Raw genomic sequence first — 22,264 nt, 5'->3', positions numbered from 1 at the left:
CTTTACTGATTGTTTCCTTTGCTGTGCAGAAGTGTTTTAGTGATGTAGTCCCACTTTATTTTTGCTTTTGTTGCCTGTGTTTCTGCTGTAATATCTAAGAAATCATTGCCAAGGCCAGTGTCATGAGGTTTTTCCCCTATATTGTCTTCTAGAAGTTTTAGAGTTTCAGGTCTTATGTTTAAATCTTTAATCCACTTTGAGTTGATTTTCGTGTATGATATAAATAAGAGGCCAATTTTATACTTTCGCATGTGGATATCAACTTTCCCCAACGCCATTGGTTGAAGGGACTATCCTTTCCCCATTGTGTATTCTTGCCTCCCTTATTAATCAGTTGACTGTATATGTGTAGGTTTATTTCTGGGCTCTCTATTCTGTTCCATTAGTCTACATGTCTGTCTTTATGCCAGTATCATACTGTTTTGATTATTCTAGATTTGTAATATATTTTGAAATTAAGAAGTGTGAGGCCTCCCAGTTTTGTTCTTCTCAAGATTGCTCTGGCTATTTGGGGGTCTCTTCTGGTTCCTTATGAATTTTAGGATTGTTTTTCTATTTCTACAAAAAATAACATTGGGATTTTGATATGGATTGCATTAAATCTGTAGACCACTTTGGATAGTGTGGACATTTTAATAATATTGACTTCTAGTCCATGAACATGTGACATCTTTGAGTTTATTTGTGTTGTCTTTAATTTCTTTGAGCAACGTTTTGTGGTTTTCAATGTACAAGTCCTTCACTTCCTTGGTTAAGTTTTTCTTCAATTGAAGTATGTTTGACATACAGAAAAAGCTGTACATATTTAATGTATGCATCTTGGTAGGTTTGAAGATAAATATACACCATGAAACCATCACCAATACAATGCCCTAAACTTAACCATCACCTCCAGGAATTTCCTCCCTCCATTTTTTCTTTTGATAAGAATATTTAATGTAAGATCTATCCTTTTAACAAATTTTTAAGTATCCAGTACAGTATTGTTAACTATATATACTCTGCTGTACAATAGATCTATAGGACTTACTCATCTTGCATAAGTGAAACTATATACCCTTTGATGAACACCTCCTCAGTTACCCCTCCTCCTAGCCCCTGGTAAGCACGATTCTATTCTCTGCTTCTATGAGTTTGACTATTTTAGATTCCTGATATATGTGGGATCATGTAGTATTTGTTCTTCTGTTTCTGGTTTATTTCATTTAGCATGTCTTCCAAGTTCACCTACGTTGTAGCAAATGACAAGATTTTATTCGTTTTTAAGGCTGGATAATACCTTGTTGTATTTATACACCACATTTTCTTTGTCCATTCATCTGTCAATAGACATTTAGGTTGTTTCCATGTCTTTGCTATTGTGAACAATGGTGCAGTGAACATGGGAATGCAGATATTTCTTCCAGATTCTGATTCCAGTTCTTTTAGATATATAGCCAGAAGTGGGATTGCTGGATTATGTGGGTTCTATTCTTAATTTTTTAATGATCTTCCAACTGTTTTCCATTGTGGTTGTACAAATTTACATTTCCACCAACAGTGTACAAGGGTTAAAATTTTTCCACATCCTTACCAACACATCTTTTTTTTTTTTTTTCACTTTTGAGTTTCAGGAATCCCTTCTATATTTTAGATATTAACCCTTTATTAGATATATGATTTGAAAATACTTTCTCCCATTCTGTAGGCAGCTTTTTAACTTTGCTGATTGTTTCCTTTGCTGTGCATATTGGTTTGAATTGATGTAATGACACTTGTCTGTTTTTGCTTTTGTTGCTCGTGCTTTTCACAGCATATCTAAGAAATTATTGCCAAGGCCAGGGTCAAGATTTTTCTATGTTTTCTTCTAGGAGTTTTAGAGTTTCATGTCTTATTTTTAAGTCTTTACTTCCTTTTGAGTTGGGTTTTGTATAGGGTGTAAGAGAAACATCTAATTTCATTCTTTTGTACTGGATATCCAGTTTTCCAAACACCATTTATTAAAAAGACTGTCTTTTCCCCATTGTGTATTCCTGCCCTCCTTGTCTAAGATCAGTTTACGATAAATGTGTGGTTTATTTCTAGGCCCTCTATTCTATTCCATTGGTCAATATGTCTGTTTATTTTTATGCTAGTACCTTACTGTTTTGATTACTGTAGTTTGAAATCAGGATATGTGACACATCCTACTTTGTTCTTCTTCCTCAAGATTGCTTTGTTGATTTGGGGTCTCTTGTGGTTCCATATGAATTTTAGGACTTTTTTTATTTCCATAAAATTTGTAATTGGGATTTTTTTTTTTTTTGGCTGTGTTGGGTCTTCTTTGCTGCACACAGGCTTTCTCTAGTCGTGGCGAGCAGGGGCTACTCTTTGTTGCGGTGTGCAGGCTTCTCATTGCAGTGCCTTCTCTTGTTGCAGAGCATGGGCTCTAGGTGCTCGGGCTTCAGTAGTTGTGGTGCAAGGGCTCTAGAGTGCAGGCTCAGTAGTTGTGGCGCACAGGCTTGTCGCTCCGCGACATGTGGGATCTTCCCAGACCAGTGATCGAACCCATGTCCCTCGCATTGGCAGGCAGATTCTTAGCCACTGTGCCACCAGAGAAGTCCCTGTCACTGGGATTTTGATAACAATTGCATTGAATCTGTAGAGCACTATGAGTAGTATGTACATTTCGACAATATTAATATTTCTGATCCATGAATATGGGATGTCTTACCATTTATTTGTGTCTTTTTCAATTTCTTTTTTTTTCTAATGTTTCTAGGTTTTTTTTTACTGAAGTATAATTTACAATGTTGTGTTAGTTTCTGGTGTACAGCAAAGTGATTCATTTTTTTTATACACACACACACACACACACACACGTATACAGTTAGTCCCCTACATGCAAACCTTCAAGTTGTGAACTTTCAGAGATGCGAACGTGCGTTCACATGTCCAATCACGTAAGTTCACATGTCTGGCCTACATTGTCACATGCATGCATCCTCTACAAGTGATTGTGCTTTTGTGTACTTTACAGTAGTGTATAGAGTACAGTAGTACAGTATCTTTATTTTAAGCCCAGGATGTCCGGAAGCAAGCATAAAAGCAGTGGTGATGTAGCTGGTACTGCTAAGAAGCACCAAATGATAACGATGGAAACAAAAGTGAAAATAACTGAGAGAGTGGAGTGAGGCAAAACAATGGTAGATGTCACTCGTTCTTATAACATGAATCTTTCAACCATCAGCATGATTTTAGAGAACAAGGACAAGATCATGTAACATGTGAAGTCTGCTGTGCCAATGACGTCAACAATAATATCAAAGAAGCGTGGAAAAGTGATGGAGGAGATGGAGAAACTTCTCAGTGTGTGGATGCAGGATCAGCATCTGCGTCGAGTCCCACTCAGCTTAATGCTGATTTAAGAGAAAGCTAAAAGCCTTTATGAAGACTTGAAGAAGAAACATGGCGAAGAATCTGAGGGCGCATCTTTTAATGCCAGCCATGGCTGGTTTCATCGGTTCAAGGCTAGAGCCAACCTTCACAATGTAAAAGTAAGTGGCGAGGCAGTGAGTGCAGATAACAGTAGCTGCCTGGGAATTTCCTGAAATGTTTCGAGAAATTATCGATGAAGGTATGTATTTACCCGAGCAGGTTTTTAATGTGGATGAGACAGGACTGTACTGGAAGAGAATGCCAGACCGAAGTTACATCAGTAAGGAGGAAAAGTTGATGCCAGGCTATAAAGCAGCAAAGGATAGGCTATCTCTGTTGTTTGGTGGCAGTGCTTCCAGCGTATGAAGCTGAAACCTCTCTTAGTTTATCATTCAGAGAACCCAAGAGCCCTTAAAACATAGCCAAGGGCTCTCTTCCTATTGTGTGGAAGAGTAACCCCAAAACCTGGGTTACACAGGCCATTTTCCAGGACTGGTTTTTCCACCAGTTTATCCCGGAGGTAGAGAAATATTGCTTGGAGGAGGATGTCCCATTCAACATTCTTTTGCTGCTCAACGGTGCTCCAAGCCAACCCCCATTCATGGACGACTTTCATCCCAACATCAAAGTACAGTAGCGCATATGCCACTGAATACTATATCGCTCATCCAACCTATGAACCAGAGAGTTATAGCAACCTACAAGAAATATTATTTACATCACACTTTTCGTCAGGCAGTAAAGGTGAGTGACGAATCAGGAACAAATTGGCGACAATTTTGGAAGGACTATGACATCTACAAGGCCATAAAAAACATTGACTGCTTGGCGTGAGGTTATGGCCGTCACCATGAATGGGGTTTGGAAGAACCTTGGCCCACAGTTTGTTCACGATTTTCGTGGATTTGAGAAGGTGGATGAGGAGTCCAAAGAGGTCTTCAGCAATGTAGTGACCCTCAACGAGCAGCTGGAGCTAGATCTGCAAGAGGATGACTTCATTGAACTCCTTGCTGTGCAGCACGAGGAGCTTACTAATGAGGACCTGATGGAATTGGAGGCCCAGAGAAGGGACGAAGAAAGACAAGAGGAAGAAGTAACTGAAGAACTGAAGAGATTCACGATGCAGGAAATGGCAAGGGGATTTTCTTTATTTAAGGAGGCACTGTTAGTTTTTGAGGCACAGGACCCAAACGTAGAAAGGTACACAAAGGTTGCAGCAGCCGTTCAGAATGCAATCCAGTGCTACCGTGTCATCTATGATGAGAAAAAAAGAGCTACTACCCAGACATCACTAGATCATTTTTTTAAGAGGGTAGATAGAACTGAATCCAGCAAGGAACCAGAACCTATGCCATCAACGTCAGGCATGAGTGAAATTGCAGCTTGCCCTGCATCGCCTATTGCTGATGATCCTTCAGCTCTACCACCTCCCACTTCCTCTCCTTCCTCCAGTCAGTAACTCTTCTTGCCTGTTCACTTGATGCCAGCCCCTGTATGCCAGCTGTTGTACTGTACTACTGTACTTTTCAAGGTACTGTACTGTAAGGTATAAAATGTTTTCTTTATTTTTTTGTTTTTGATGTATTATTTGTGTGAAAAGTATTATAAACCTATTACAGTACAGTACTAAATAGCCGATTGTGTTAGTTGGGTACCTAGGCTAACTTTGTTGGACTTATGAACAAATTGGACTTAGAACACACTCTTGGAACGGAACTCGTTCATATGTAGGGGACTTACTGTATATAATTTTTCAGATTATTTTCCATTATAGTTTATTACAAGATATTGAATATAGTTCCCTGTGCTATACAGTAGGATCTTGTTGTTTATCTATTTTATATATAGTAGTTTCTATCTGCTAATCCCAAACTCCTAGTTTATCCCTCCTCCCTGCCTTTCCTCTTTGGTAACCATAACTTTGTTTTCTATGTCTGTGAGTCTATTTCTGTTCTGTAAATAAGTTCATTTTTATCATATTTTAGATTCCACATATAAGTGATATATGATATTTGTCTTTGTCTGACGTTCTTCACTTAGTATAACAATCTCTAGGTCCATCCATGTTGCAGCAAATGGCATTATTTCATTCTATTTTGTGGCTAGGTAGTATTCCATTGTATATATATACTACATCTTCTTTTTCCATTAATCTGTTGACGGATATTTAGGTTGCTTCCATGTCTTGGCTATTGTAAATAGTGCTGCTATGAACACTGAGGTACATGTATCTTTTTGAATTAGAGTTTTCTCCAGATATATGCCCTGGAATGGGATTGCTGGATCATATGGCAACTCTATTTTTAGTTTTTTAAGGAACCTCCGTACTGTTCTCCATAGTGGTTACACCAACTTACATTCCCACCAACAGAGTAAGAGGGTTTCCTTTTCTCCACACCCTCTCCAGCATTTATTATTTGTAGACTTTTTGATGATGGCCATCCCGACTGGTGTGAAGTGATACATCATTTTAGTTTTGATTTGCATTTCTCCAGTAATGAGCGATGTTGAGCATCTTTTCATGTGCTTATTGGCCATTTGTATGTCTTCTTTGGTGAAATGTCTATTTAGGTCTTCTGCCTATTTTTGATTAGGTTGTTTTTTTTTTGTTACTTAGTTTTTTGAGCTGTTTGTATATTTTGAAAAGTAAGCCCTTGTCAGTCGCATCATTTGCAAATATTTTCTCCCAGTACGTAGGTTGTCTTTTAGTTTTGTTCATGGTTTCCTTTGCTGTGTGAAAGCTGATAAGTTTGATTAGGTCCCATTTGTTTATTTTTGCTTTTATTTCTATTGCCTTGGGAGACTGACCTAAGAAAACATTGGTACGATTTATGTCAGAGAATGTTTTGCCTGTGTTCTCTTTTAGGTGTTTTATGGTATCCTGTCTTACATGTAAGTCTTTAAGCCATTTTGAGTTTATTTTTGTGTATGGCATGAGGCAGTGTTCTAACTTTATTGATTTACATGCAGCTGTCCAGCTTTCCCAACACCACTTGCTGAAGAGACTGTCTTTTCTCCATGGTATATTCTTGCCTCCTTTGTCAAAGATTAATTGACTGTAGATGTGTGGGTTTATTTCTGGGCTGTCTGTTCTGTTACATTGATCTATATGTCTGTTTTTGTGCCAGTACCACGCAGTTTTGATTACTGTAGCTTTGTAATTGTCTGAAGTCTGGGAGGGTTATGCCTCCTGCTTTGTTCTTTTTCCTCAGGATTGCTTTGTCAATTCTGGGTCTTTTATGGTTCCTTATAAATTTTAGAATTATTTGTTCTAGTCTGTGGAAAATGACATGGGTAATTTGATAGGGATCACATTAAATCTGTAGATTGCTTGGGGTAGTATGGCCATTTTAACAATATTAATTCTTCCAATCCAAGAGCAATGTATATCTTTCCATTTCTTGAAATCATCTTCTGTTTCCTTTATCAGCGTTTTATAGTTCTCAGCATATAAGTCTTTCACCTCCTTGGTCACGTTTATTCCTAAGTATTTGATTTTTTGATGCAATTTTTATTTATTTTTATTTTTTTTAATTTATTTTTTTTTGAAGTAAAGTTGAGTTACAATGTTGTGTTAAATACTGCTGTACAGCAAAGTGACTCATATATATATATATATATATATATATATATATATATATATATATACATTCTTTTTCATACTCTTTTCCATTATGGTTTATCATAGGATATCAAATATAGTGGGATAGGATATTTGCTATACAGTAGGACCTTGTTGTTTATCCATAGCTTTATTCTTTTTTTTTTTTTTTTTTTTTTAGAAAGGAACCGTTTATTAACTAACTTACATGTAATTCTACTAACTTTCTATGTCTCATGGTCATGACCATTGTCAGGATGTTGTTAAGGATACTGTGATCCCTTTATGAGATCCATCAGAAGAAACTGCTGACTCGTCTTTTTTTTTTCTTTAAAACATCTTTATTGGAGTATAATTGCTTTACAGTGTTGTGTTAGTTTCTGCTGTATAACAGAGTGAATCAGCTATATGTATACATATATCCCCATATCCCCTCCCTCTTGCATCTCTCTCCCACCCTCCCTATCCCACCCCTCTAGGTGGTGACAAAGCACCGAGCTGATCTCCCTGTGCTATGCAGCTGCTTCTGACTAGCTATCTATTTTAAATTTGGTAGTGTATATATGTCAATGCCACTCTCTCACTTCATCCCAGCTTACCCTTTCCCCTCCCCGTGTCCTCAAGTCCATTCTCTACATCTGCGTCTTTATTCCTGTCCTGGCCCTAGATTCATCCGAACCTTTTTTTTTTTAGATTCCATATATATGTGTTACATATGGTATTTGTTTTTCTCTTTCTGACTTACTTCACTCTGTATGACAGACTCTAGGTCCATCCACCTCACTACAAATAGCTCAATTTCGTTTCTTTTTATGGCTAATATTCCATTGTATATGTGTGCCACATCTTCTTTATCCATTCATCTGTTGATGGACACTTAGGTTGCTTCCATGTCCTGGCTATTGTAAATAGTGCTGCAATGAACATTGTGGTACATGTCTCTTTTTGAATTATGGTTTTCTCAGGGTATATGCTCAGTAGTGGGATTGCTGGGTCATACAGCAGTTCTGTTTTTAGTTTTTTAAGGAACCTCCATACTGTTATCCCTAGTGGCTGTATCAATTTACATTCCCACCAACAGTGCAAGAGGGTTCCCTTTTCTCCACGCCCTCTCCAGCGTTTATTGTTTGTAGATTTTTTGATGATGGCCATTCTGACTGGTGTGAGGTGATACGTCATTGTAGTTTTGATTTGCATTTCTCTAATGATTAGTGATGTTGATGATGTAATTTTTAAAGGGATTTTTTTTTAACTTTCCCTTTCTGATATTTCATTGTTAGTGTAAAGAAAGTCAACAGATTTCTGTATGTTAATCTTGTATCCTGCTACCTTGCTGAATTTGCTTATCAGTTCTAGTAGTTTTTGTGTGGAGTCTTTAGGGTTTTCTATATATAGTATAATGTCATCTGCATATAATGAGAATTTTACCTCTTCCCTTCCAATTTGGATACCTTTTATTTCTTTTTACTATCTGATTTCTGTGGCTAGGACTTCCAGTCCTATGTTGAATAGAAGGGGTGAAAGTGGGCATCATTGTCTTGTTCCAGATTTTAGTAGGAAGGCTTTTTCCCTTTTCACTGTTAAGTATTATGTTGACTGTGGGTTTGTCATAAACAGCTTCTCTTATGTTGAGATATGTTCGCTCTGTACCCACTTTGATAAGAGTTTTTATCATGAATGGATGTTGAATTTTATCAAATGCTTTTTCTGCATCTGTTGAGATGATCATGTGTTTTTTGTCTTTTCTTTTGTTGATGTGGTGTATCACATTGGTTGATTTGCGTTTGTTGAACCATCCTTGTGACCCTGAGATGAATCCAACTTGATCATGGTGTATGATCCTTTTTATGTGTTGTTGAATTTGGTTTGCTAATACTTTGTTGAGAATTTTTTGCATCTATGTTCATCAAAGATAGTGGCCTGTAATTTTCTTTTATGGTAGTGTCTTTGTCTGGATTTGGTATCAGGATGATGGTGGCTTCATAGAATGACTTTGGTAGTGTTCCCTACTCTTCAGTCTTTTGGAAGAGTTTGAGAAGGATTCATATAAGTTCTTCTTTGTATGTTTGGTAGAATTCCCCAGTGAAGACATCCAGTCCTGGACTTTTGTTTGCAGGGAGTTTTTTTCAATTACAGATTCTATTTCACTTCTAGTGATTGGTCTGTTCAAATTATCTATTTATTTTTGATTCAGTTTTGGTGGACTGTATGTTTCTAGAAACTTGTCCGTTTCTTCTAGGTTGTCCAATCTGTTGGCATATAATTGTTTATAGTATTCTCTTATGTTTTTTTTGTATTTCTGCAGTATCAGTTGTGATTTCTCCTCATTTATTTGGGTTCTCTCTCTTTTTTTGTTGAGCCTGACCAGAGGTTTGTCAATTTTGTTTACATTTTTGAAAAAACAGCTCTTGGCTTATTGATTTTTTCTATTGTTTTTTGATATCTATTTTATTTATTTCATCCCTGATCTTTATTATTTCCTTCCTTCTGATGACTTTAGGTTTTGTTTGTTCTTCTTTTTCTAATTCTTTTAGGTGGTAGGTTAGGTTGTTTATTTGAGATTTTTCTTGTTTTTGAGGAAGGCCTTTATCACTATGAAGTTCCCTCTTTGGACTGCTTTTGCTGCATTCCATAGATTTTGTATGGTTGTGTTTTCATTGTCATTTGTCTCAAGGTATTTTTTAATTTCCTCTTCGATTTCATTGTTTTTGACCTATTGCTTTTTTAATAGCATGTTGTTTCATCTCCATGTAATCATTTTTTTTCTCGTTTCTCTTTCTGTGGTTGATTTCTAGTTTCATGCTGTTGTGGTCAGAAAAGATGCTTGAAATAATCCCTGGCCTCTTAAATTTGTTGAGGCTTGTTTTGTGTCCTAGTATGTGGTCTGTCCTAGAGAATGTTCCAGTGTGCACTTGAAAAGAATGTGTATTCTGGTTGTTGTTGTTGTTTTGTTTGATTTGGTGTTTTTTGTTTTTGTTTTTGTTTGGATGTAATGTCTTGAAAATATCAATTAAGTCTGTCTGTTCTATTGTGTCATTTTGTTGCCTTATTGATTTTCTGTCTGGAATATCTGTCCATTGATGTCTTTTGAGATGATTTGTGATTTTTATCCTTCATTCTGTTAATATGTTATATCTTATTGACTGATTTTCATATGTTGAACCATCCTTGCATCACAGGGATAAATCCCATTTGGTCATGATGTATGATCCTTTAAATGTGCTTTTTAATTCAGTTTACTAGTTTTCTGTTAAGGATTTTTGCATCTGTATTCATCAGGGATATTGGCCTGTAGTTTTCTTTTCTTGTAATGTCTTTTTCTGCTTTTGGTCAGGGTAATGCTGGCCTCATAAAACTAGTTTGGGAGTGTTCTCTCCTCTTCAGTTTTTTGGAAGTGTTTGAGGAGGATTGGTATTAATTCTTCTTTAAATGTTAGGTAGAATTCACCTGTGAAGCCATCTGGTCCTGGGCTTTTCTTTGTTGATTACTGATTCAATTTTATTGCTAGTTATGTATCTATTCAGATTTTCTATTTCTTCATGATTTTGTCTTGGTAGGTTTTATGTTTCTAGGAATTTATCCTTTTTTCTAGGTTATCCAATTTGTTGGCATGTAATTATCAGAGTAGTCTCTCATAATCCTTTTTTATTTCTGTGGCATCCATTGTAATGACTCCTCTTTCACGGCTAATTTTATTTGAGTCTTCTCTTTTTTCTTAGCCTAACTAAAGTTAGTCAATTTTGTTGATCTTTTTAAAAAACAGCTCTTAGTTTGGTTGATTTTTTTCTATGATTTTTCTAATCTCTATTTCATTTATTTCTGTTCTAATCTTTATTATTTCCCTCTGATAACTTTGAGCTTAGTTTGTTCTTTTTTTTCTAGTTCCTTGAAGTATAGAGTTAAGTTGTTTGAGAGCTTTCTCCTCTTTTAATTTAGGCATTTAATGCTATAAAATTCCCTCTTAGTATTGATCTTGCTGCATCCAATAAATTTTGGTATATTGTGGTTTCATATTCATTTGTCTCAAGGTATTTTCTAATTTCCCTTTTGATTTCTTCTTTGACCCATTAGTTGTTCTAGAGTATGTTGTTTAGTTTCCACTAATTTGTGAATTTTCTAGTTTTTCTTCTGCTATTGAAAGTGAGGTATTGAAATCTCCTAGTAATATTGTGTTGCTTTCTGTTTCTTCCTTCAGTTTTTTCAATGTTTGCTTCATATATTTAGGTGCTCTGATGTTGGGTGTATATATATTTATAATAGTTATATCTTCCTGGTGAATTGACCTTTTTATCATTATATAATATCCTTTTTTGTTTCCTTTGAAAGTTTTTGACTTAAAGTCTAGTTTATCTTATATAAGCATGGCCAACCCTGCTCTTTTTTGGTTACAATTTGCATGGAATTTATTTTTTTATCCTTTCATTTTCAGCCTATGTATGGCCTTAAATCTAAAGTGAGTTTCTTGCAGACAGCACATAGTCAGATCTTGGTTTTTATTTGTTCAGCCACTCTACGTCTTTAATTAGGGAGTTTAATCCATTTATAGGTAAAGTAATTATTGATAGGGAGGACTTACTATTGCCATTTATTAGTTGTTTTCTGTATTGTAGCTCTTTTGTTGCTCCTTTTCTTTCTTGAGGTCCTCCTTTGTATTTCAATGAATTTTTGGTAGTGAAGTGCTTTTTTCCTTTCTCATTTTCTTTTGTGTATCCTCTATAGGTATTTTCTTCATAATTACAATGGAACTTACTCAAAACATCTTATAACAATCTATTTTAAGCCGATAAGAACTAAGTTCAATCACACTTAAGAGCTCTTTTTTGTTTTCTTGAATATTTCTTTTTTTTATAGCATCCCATTCGTAATAGATGGAATATTTTCTCTTATTTCTCTGAGGGTATTAGTGATGGCTTTTTGAAGTTTTTTTTTGGTCCTTGCATAGTTTCTGTTTTCTCCCATTTGCTTTCATTTCTTTGTTTGTTCTGTTCTCTTTCACATTAGAGGCTTTTCTCAGATGCCTGATAATCTGTGCTCATATTTATGAGTAGGGGCCAAAAACAGATTGGAAGCTCTGAGCAAATGAGTGATCCTTAATGACTTTGAGCTTCACTTAAAGTCATCTGGCTCGTCCATTTCTTGGAGAAATTCCCCATCCCAAATCAGCATTTTTAGATCTTTCCTCTTGGGGTAATCAGATTCCCCAGAGAAGACTTCAAAACTCTTGCATGGGAGGGTACCACCAGCATTGTGGGAGCCAAATGGGAGGAAGTGTTTGGGGTATCCTCATCATTCAGAATGCATTAATTCTCTTAATCTCCTAGTTTTTAGGAACAGTATTCACATCCTCAACTGTATCTAGTACTCCCTGTGTTCAAAGAATGAACCTCCAGTATTCACCAAGATTGGGAGTGGTCTTTACCCAGTAGCATATTATAGGGGAGGTGTTTAAAGATCTAACCTATTTTTAAAGAGTTTTCAACCTACCCACCTTAACCCCAGCTCTTTACATCCATTTCCAGAGACCCCTGAATATATCAGTTCCTAAACTGTTTGAGGATTCTTAGGTGTAGATTGGGTTAGTTCCTGGCTTTCCCCACTGCTGGTTTAAGATTCAGCTTTCTTGAGTACACACATTCAGTTATTTTCCAGCTTCCAGAATATTGCTATTGCCTCCTTTCCTTGTTCTTCTTTACCTTGTCAGTTTATATTAAAAAAAAAAGTCTCTGTAGTTTTTGGAGAGTTTTCTGGAGGGATTGAAATTAGATGCATGCATTCAATCCACCATCTTTATCTGAAACTAACTAATTCCTACTACAATTAACTAGTTGCCTTACCTCCCTAATGTGATATTTCTGGTGATTCTTGGTTTATATTAGGTGTTATACCTGAAGAACCTTAGCCCTCGGGTGACCGAAGGAGATCTTGTCTCATTATTCGCTCGGTTCCAGGAGAAGAAAGGACCTCCAATTCAATTCCGAATGATGACTGGACGAATGAGGGGGCAGGCTTTTATCACTTTTCCCAGTAAGTAGCTTCATCTGGATAATTACTCAGTTGTAGCATAAGTTCATTAGTGACTACTTATCCCCTCGTTTAGATATAGCGCTTTGATTTCTCTACAGCACATGAGAAGCATGTGCTTGGACAAGCACATGGGAGGAAGGGAAGAGAACTAAGGAAAACATGTTTTTAATTTTTCTCTACTTTCCCTTCTGTGCTTCCTCTCCTCCTTTGACAGTGCACGACCACTTTACACCTTTGTCCTGACTGTTCCTCAGTCTTGGCGCTTCCTACTCACGCCATCAAAATTTACTTTCCCTTTGCTGAAAATAGTATTTCTAGTCCAAGTTATAATTATGTTAATTATTAATATATTGGTATTCTGATCAGAACACTCGTACTTGCATTATGCCCTATTAGGACTAAGAGACTGCAAGATATTATGCTATTATGCTATATTATGCTAATTCATTAGTAATTCATAATTAGCTAGTAGGTGATATATTCTTTTAACTATTGTTTGCATCTTAATACATAATTTCAGTATCCTAAACCAAAGGGAGAAATAATACAGGCATATCTCAGAGATATTATGGATTCAGTTCCAGACCACTGCAAGAAAGTGAATATCCCAATGAAGCAAGTCACATGAAGTTTTTGGTTTCCTAGCACATGTAAAAGTTATGTTTGTACTATACTGTAGTCTATTAAGTGTGCAGTAGCATTTTGTCTAAAAAAACAATGTACATACCTTAATTTAAAAATACTTTCTTGGTAAAAAATGCTAGCCGTCATCTGACAGTGCAGGGTTGCTAGAAACCTTAAATTTGAGGGAAAAAACTGCAATATCTGCAAAGCATAATAAAGCAAAGTACAGTTAAACAAGTTATACCTGTATAGGAATTTCAGTTTCTATGACAGACCAGACTTTCTTTTTTTGGTGGGGGCTGGGTAGGAGCTGTGCCTTTTATTATCCCTAAAGTATCATCATTTATATACAGCCTAGTAATCTATTTAAAGGGAAGTGCTTTTACACATGAGCAGTGCCAAACTCCCCTGCATTCTTTTCATACAGCATTGTACCATCTTTCCTATCTCATTAAAGGTTTGTGGATCCTCAACACTAGTGATTTTTAGTCTTTTCAAGTGTGAGAACCCTTTTTAAACTTATAAAATTACTTCATGCACCCCCACCTAATATGATCCATTAATTGAAAAGATATGTAATAAAAAGGCTCTATACACTAAGTACTTCTAAATAAATAGCCGTTTTAGTAATTATACATGCATTTGAAAATTTGTAGTGCATACATATATGAGACATAAATTGGTTCAATCTAAAAACATTGCTTGTCCACTTACGATTTCACAGACTCTAGGCAGTAATTCCATTCCTTCCTAATTTCCCACATCCAGGCTCTGAGACCCATAAATCAAATCCTCCTGCTATATGCTATATACTCTTACACCTCAAGCTTCCATATGCCTGCAAGCATTCTTAAACTTACTTATCCTAATGAGGGCTCCTACAACCACTCTCTGATCAAAAGGAAAAAGTAGCAAAATATCCTCAATACCATGATAACTTCTTTTATTTGTCTTCCCCATTTTGAAAATGATTTCATTCTTACAGTACTTATAATCTGTTATCTAAGATAGAGGTTTGTGTATTATTAGTTATAGCTTAACCCTCTTAAGCACACTGTCTGTATCCTTGTTTCTTTACCTATATCATTGAATTAGGAGAAAGCTCTCAAATATCCATTTTAAGATTTTATTGTTGTTATTCTTAGCCATTAGTTTAATCTTGCTGAGTTATTACAAATTTGAGATTGTAGAAAACACAATAAAATCAAATAATTACGTGGCCTTATAGCCTACACTGAACTCCAAGGCAAAACAACATAAACTAGACTTGGAATAAAATCGATTAAGCCACATATAAACTGATGTTTTTTCTTTCTCTTTTAGATACAGAAATAGCATGGCAAGCATTGCGTCTAGTAAATGGATATAAACTACGTGGGAAAATATTGGTGATAGAATTTGGAAAGAACAAAAAGCAGCAGTCAGATCTCCAGGATGCTTCTCTAATATCATCTACTACAGATAATACTACAGAAATCAGTGGCAGCTAGAAGACATAAAGATTGTGAGTCCCAGGAGGTCTTTCTTGCATCAGAATCTAGGATCTAGGATTTGTATATAGATAGCAATTTATTTGGAATTGAAGAAGAGAAGCTAACTGAGGGAGAGAAAACTGAATTAAAATCCCTTTCAGCTTTTGGAAAGAATTGGTAGAAAACATTTTCTATAATCAAACACTCTCTAGAATAGACAATATAATGAGTATGGAGGGTAAGGAATAAAGAGTATCATTTTCTCAGGATAAATTACAGTGGATTACTTCCAAGGGTTTTTTTTTAATCATTATAATTTATATGAGGTCTTAAATATTTGTCACTGCCTCCTATATATACAAAACTAAAAAACTAATTAAGTGTTGAAATATTTATCTCTAGAGCCCATTTGTCCCTAATTTTATTTTCCTAGTAAATAAATGACCAAGACTCCAGGCCTAAACATCAGCAAATGCTCTTGAATGAGACCTATCAGCAGTAGCAGTAGGTAGTTTTCATAAGTTAGTAGACATATTTAATGGACATTTCCCTATAAGTTATCACTGTCTTCAAATAGCTTTATGTTTTTTCTAATGAAAGAATTTAGATCAAAACATTAATGTTCTCATAGTCATTTAAGCTAGCTACCATTGAGTAATGATTGAATTCAAAGCAATAAACATAGAATCATTGTCTATTACATGTTAGGGATTAGATATATTAATTTTAGAAGAGGAACATACTAGCAAAGAATACTAAAGAGGGGTAGAAAGAAAGAGCTCTCTAGAAGAGAGGCAGCCTACCCCAAATCCCCCAGTTGTTTGTTTGTAGTTGCTGGAGAATAGAAAGATGATATGATATAGAGGAAGTAGTACAAACTTTGGAGTCAGACCTGTTTGAACTTCACAGCCATACTTACCACTCTGTGACCTTGGCAAGTCACTTAATCTGAGCCTCAGTTTTCTCATCTATAAAAATGAGGATAATAATACTACTTACCTCATTGGGTTGTGATGTTTAATGGGATAATTGTATCCAGGTTGAAGATCAGAAAAAAGAATGGAAATTCATTAAGCACTCCAACATACTTGTAATGGGAAAATCAGAGAAAGAAAGGAGCAGAAAAATTATTCCAATAAATAATGGCTGTAAACATCCCAAATTTGATGAGAAACATTATCTACACATCTGAGGAATCTCAATGAACCCCAATTAGGATAAACAAGAAGAAATCAACAAACATACCATAATAATGCTAAAACCCAAAGACAAAGAGAAACTTTTGAAAGCAACATGAGACAACTGAAGCCACTTACAAGGGAATCTCAGTAAGAGTAATAGATGACCTCTCATCAGAAACAATGGAGGTGGCAGTGGGAAAACATAGTCAAAGTGCTGAAAGAAAAAAACTGTCAATATAGAATCCTGTATTCAATAAAGCTGTTTTTCAAAAATGAAGACGAAATAAAGACATTCTCACATAGTCAAAAACTGGGAGACTATGTTGCTGTCAGACCTGACTTACAGGAGATATTAAAGGAAGTTCTTCAGGTGGAAAGCAAGTGACCTCAGACAGTAATTTGAATCTACACATCTAAAAAATTATCATGGGTAAAGGTAATTATGTAATTATAAAAGACAGTCAAAATACATTTTTCCTTTCTTAATTGATTTAAAAAGCTATTTTATAAGACAATATGTATATAGTTGCATTGTTGGATCTATAACATATAAAACTGTAATATATTTACCAATAACAAGACAAAGGAAGTGGGTGGAAACAAAGCTGTATTGGATTAAAGAAATGACTCTAAAATGGTAACTCAAATCCACAGGAACGAATGAAGAAAATAAGAAATGGTAAATAAGAAGGTTAATATAAAAAAGTTGTAAATATATACTTGCTCTTTCTTCTCTCAGCTTCTTTAAAAGACATAAAATTATATTAAGTAATGATTATAATGATATATTGTTGGGTTTGTAATGTAGAAATAATAATGATAATAACAATAATACCACAGAAAGTGAGAAAAGGAATAGGTTTATATAGGAATAAGGTTTTTATATCTCATTGGAATTTAGTTAGTATATAGCTGAAGCCAATTAAGTTAAGATGTATATGGTAAACCCTAGAGCAACCACTAAAGAAATAACTAAAAATATATAGTGAAAATATTAAAGACATTTAAATGTTTTATTAGAAAATGTTCAATGCAAAAGAAAGCAAAAAGAGGAATGGAGAAACAAAATCTTGAGACATATAGAAAAGAAACAGTAAAATGGCAGTCGTAAGTCCACCTATATTAATAATAAATATGAATAGATTAAACAATCCAATCAAAAGGCAGAGATCATCAAACTGGAAAAAAACAACAAGACTTACCTCTATGCTATTCATTGGATTCACACTTTAGATTCAAGGATACAGACTGAAGATTAAAGGATAGAGAGAAATATCAGGCAAATGGCAACTATAAGAAAGCTGGAGTGGCTATACTATTATCTAAAGTCTATTTAAGATGGACTTTAAAACAAAAAATGTCACTATAGATAAAGAGTGACATCTTATATTGATAAAAGTCAATCCACCAGAAAGATATAACAATTATAAACACACATGCACCTAACAACAGAGTACCAAAATACATGAATCAAAAACTGAAATGAATGGAGAAATATAAAAGTATACAATAAGAGTTGGGGAATTAAGTACCCCATTTTCAATAAGAACTAGACGGAAGATGAACAAGGGAATAGAAGACTTGAACAATGCTATAAATCGACTAGACCTTAAAGAGACTTATGGAACACTTCACCTAACAAGAGCAGAATACACATTCTTCTCAAGTGCACATGAAACATCTCCAGGATAGACCATATCACATACCATAAAACAAACCTCAATAAATTAAAGTGGATTAAAACCATGCAAAGTATGTTCTCTGACCACATGGAATGAAGTTAGAAATCAATAACAGAAAGTTGGGAAACACAAATATGAATTAGACACACTTTTAAATGACCAGTGGGTTAAAGAAGGAATTACAAGATTAATTTGAGATGAGTGAAAATGAACACACAAAATGCCAAAACTTCTGGGATACACCTAAAGCAATGCTTAGAGAGAAATGCATAAGTACAAATGCCTATAATTTAAAAGAAGAAAGATAACATATCAGTAACCTCACTTTACACCTTAAGACACTGGAAAAAGAGAAGGAAACTAACTAGAAAAAGCAGAAGGAAGGAAATAAGAGATTAGATAAATAAATGACATAGAGAATAAAAAGTCAACAAAACCAAAAGTTGGTTCTGTATAAAGACCTACAAAAGTGATAAACCTTTCAGTAGGTTGACCAGGAAATAAAGGAGACTCAAATTACTAGGATCAGAAATGAAGGCGGGAACATTACTACCAACCTTATAAAAATTTAAAATAAAAAATTATGAGGGAACACCATGAACAATTTTATGCCAATAAATTAGGTAACTTATTTGAAATAGAAAAATTCCTAGAAATACACGAACTACTGAAACCAATTGGGGGGGGGGACAAAGAAAATCTGAAGATAACCTGTAATAAGTAAAGTGGTTAATTAGTAATTTTTTAAAATATCCATAAAGAAAAGCATAGGCTCAAATGGATTCTTAGATTAATTCTCACAAACATTAAAGAAGAATTAATACAAGTTCTTCACAAACTCTTCCAAAAAGTAGAAGAGGATGGAACACTTCTGATATATGCTACAACGTGGAAGAACCCTGAAAACATGCTAAATGAAAGAAGCCACTCCAAAAGACTATATATTATATGAGTCTAAATATACAGAGACAGAAAGTAGATTAGTGGTTGCTTAGGGCTTTGGGTAATAGCTGAAGTGTAGGGGGTTTCTTTAGAACTTGATGAAAATGTTCTAAAATTGTGGTGATGATTGTACAACTCTGTGAATATACTACAAATCATGAATTGTACACTTTAAATGGGTGAATTTTATCTTATCTGAATTATATTTTAATAAAGTCACACACACATACAAATACTGGTTATAACCTAAATGTCCGTCAGTATGAGAATGGATAAATTATGGCACATCCATTTAGTGGAATACTATACAGGCATTAAAATAATGGGATATATCTATTAATGCATTCTGACCTGTATGATGTCCAGGATATTTTAATAAGTTAAAAAGTTTTATATATATATGTGTGTGTGTGTATATATATATATATATATATACATATACATATATATATACACACATATATATATATAGAATACTTTTTTATAAACAAAAGCATTTGCGTATGTATGGTATATGTATATATAGATATTTCTGAATAAACTTAGGAAAAAGCTGGGAAATACACATACCAAACTGTAAACCTTTTAGAGGTGGGATTGGATAGGCTGAAAGAGGACTTGCTTTATAAAATTTTTAAAGTGTGATTTGGGCTGATTTTTACTTTTTTCAGTATTTTTTTAAATAAAGAAAATTTTAATATTCTGCCAGTGACTTGGCTTCCAGAATATTTGTCAGGCCTGCTCTGAGGATATCATCTAACTATACTCAGGACAAACATCTATTCCTTTGATATACTGCTCACTTAGGATTAACTCCAATTTTAAATATAGTTTAAAGGACAAGAAGTAAGTTATACTGGTATAACCTCTTGCACATGTTACCCAGGAGCATACTTCTAAGCTGGACTTTTCAGAAGAAACTTCTTCCTGTTGGGTATAAAATCTCACCTCTGCCCTTTACTAGACCTGCAGACCATTAACAATAGAGGAAAATAAAAATGGAGGATGTCCCTCAACTGGTGCATAGATAAACTGTGATATATCCATACAATGGAATACTACTCAGCAATAAAAACTATTATGAACTATGATACATGCAACAACTTGGATGAATCTCAAATGCATTTTGCTAAGTGAAAGAGGCCAAACTCAAAAGGCTACTTACTGATAGATTCCATTTATATAACATTCTGGAAAGGATGAAACTATGGGAACAGAACAAATCAGTGGGTGACAGGTTAAAAATGAGAGACTGATTACAAAAAGGTAGCATAGGAATTTGTTTTAATAATGGAAATTATCTGTATCTTGATTATAATTACATGAGTGTATGCATTTGTCAAAATTCCTAGAACTGTACACCAAAAAGGACGAATTTTACTGTATGTAAATGTTTAAATAAATGTAACTTATAATGGAAGAAAGAAAAAGTTTCTCAAAGTCATTTCCATAAAGTATTGTTCCTATTCTGTGGTCTTTTGATCACTATTGAAGACTTAAAGCCACTTGGCTACTATTCCTTATTTTCTGTCCACAGGTCAGCAGAAATCATCAGTTTAAAAAATCTATATACACATATACACACTAACCCACCATAAAAAAAAAATCAAAAGACAAACTGGAAAATAATTTGCCACACACAGGAGCTAATTTCCATAACATAGAATGCATATAGTTTTCTTAATATACAGAAGTCAAGAATCCAACTAAAAAGTGGGTAAATGAAAAGAAAATTTATAGAGAAACTGAAATATAAATGACTGATAAACTAAGAAAAATGTTCAGAGTAGTAATACAAATTAGGACAATTAGCTCTCTTTTTTTTTGCCGCATCTTTTTTAAAAACCTTTTTAGATTTATAGAAAAGTCACAAAAATAGTAAAAGAGTTCCTATATATCCTTCACCTAGCTTCCCCAATGTTAACATCTTACGTAACCATAGTACAGTTATCAAAACTATGAAAATCTTTTTTTTTTTTTTTGGCTGTGTTGGGTCTTCGTTGCTGCGCGAGGGCTTTCTCTGGTTGCTGCAAGCAGGGGCTACTCTTTGTCGCAGTGCACAGGCTTCTCATTATGGTAACTTCTCTTGTTGCAGGGCACGGGCTGTAGGTGTGCGGGCTTCAGTAGTTGTGGCAGGTGGACCCTAGAGCGCACGGGCTTCAGTAGTTGTAGCACACGGGCTCAGTAGTTGCGGCTCACAGGCTCTAGGGTGCACAGGCTTCAGTAGTTGTGGTGCATGGGCTCAGTAGTTGTGGCTCGCAGGCTCTAGAGTGCAGGCTCAGTAGTTGTGGCACACGGGCTTAGTTGCTCCGCGGCATGTGCAATCTTCCCGGACCAGGGCTCGAACCCGTGTCCCCTGCATTGGCAGGCGGATTCTTAACCACTGCAGCACCAGGGAAGTCCCGGAAAATAATACTGATGCAGTACTATTAACTAGTGTGCAGACCTTATTTGATTTTTTGTTTGTCCCACTAATGTCCTTTTATGATCCAGGATTCCACATTGCATTTTATTATCATGTATCCTTAATCTGTTCCTAATTGTGACAGTTCTCACTGGTCAGTTATTTTATAGAATGCCCCTAATTGGGGTTTGTCTGACATTTTCTCATGATTAGATTGAGATTATGCATTGTTGGTGAGAATACCACCAAAATGGTGTTGTGTCTGTTTTAGTGCATCATATCAAGAGATACCTGATGCTGACATGTCTTAATACTGGTGATGTTAACTTTGATCATTTGGTTAAGGTACTGTCTGCTATGCTTCACTATAAAGTTACTATTTTCCTCTTTATAATTAATGAATATCTTGTAGGAAGATACATTGAGACCATTCAAATATTCTGTTTCTCATCATAGCTTTTGCCCACCAAATTTAGCATTCATTAGTGGTTCTTATGGTGACAATTACTGCTGTGGTGTTTACCTAATGGTGATTTTCTGTTTCTTCCATTTTATCTGTATGTATTAATTGAAATTCTCTGAGGAAGATGTCCCTTCTCTCCCATTTATTTACACATTTACTTATAACAGCATAGACTAATGGATGTTTATTTTATTCTATGACTTATAACCTAATACTATCATTGTTTTGTTGTTCAAATTGTTCCAGCTTTGACCATTGGGAGCTTCTATGTCATTTTGACATGTCCCCATTTTTTGATTACTTCCTTATTTTCTGGCACTACAAGATGTTCCAGGCTCATCTTGTGTGTATTCCCTACCCCAGTGATAGAATCAACCATTTCTACATGGTGCCCTAGTTCCCTTTATTGGAAAAAAAAAGGTATTTAGAAACCAAGATCTGGGCACTAGGTGTCATGTTTGTATAACCTGTCTGA

At 35.1% G+C, this 22,264-nt stretch overlaps 1 protein-coding gene across 4 annotated transcripts in view; it reads left to right on the top strand.

Moving 5' to 3' along the window:
• Positions 1–20,352, top strand: part of RBM41 (RNA binding motif protein 41) — a 67,410-nt gene extending 47,058 nt beyond the window's left edge. For 3 of the 4 annotated variants that reach the window (XM_082447644.1, XM_082447641.1, XM_082447643.1), the window contains 2 exons: positions 12,874–13,021; positions 14,969–20,352. In XM_082447644.1, coding sequence (XP_082303770.1) covers positions 12,874–13,021; positions 14,969–15,135 — 315 coding nt within the window. In that variant the 3' untranslated portion in view covers positions 15,136–20,352. The remainder of the gene's footprint in view (positions 1–12,873; positions 13,022–14,968) is intronic. The other variant, XM_082447642.1, reaches the window with a different exon arrangement.
• The last annotated feature ends 1,912 nt before the right edge of the window (positions 20,353–22,264 follow it).

The sequence above is a fragment of the Balaenoptera physalus genome (genome assembly GCF_965194825.1).
Source record: "Balaenoptera physalus genome assembly, chromosome: X".
Classification (NCBI taxonomy): Eukaryota; Metazoa; Chordata; class Mammalia; order Artiodactyla; family Balaenopteridae; genus Balaenoptera; species Balaenoptera physalus.
This window is presented reverse-complemented; position numbering and strand designations above follow the sequence as displayed.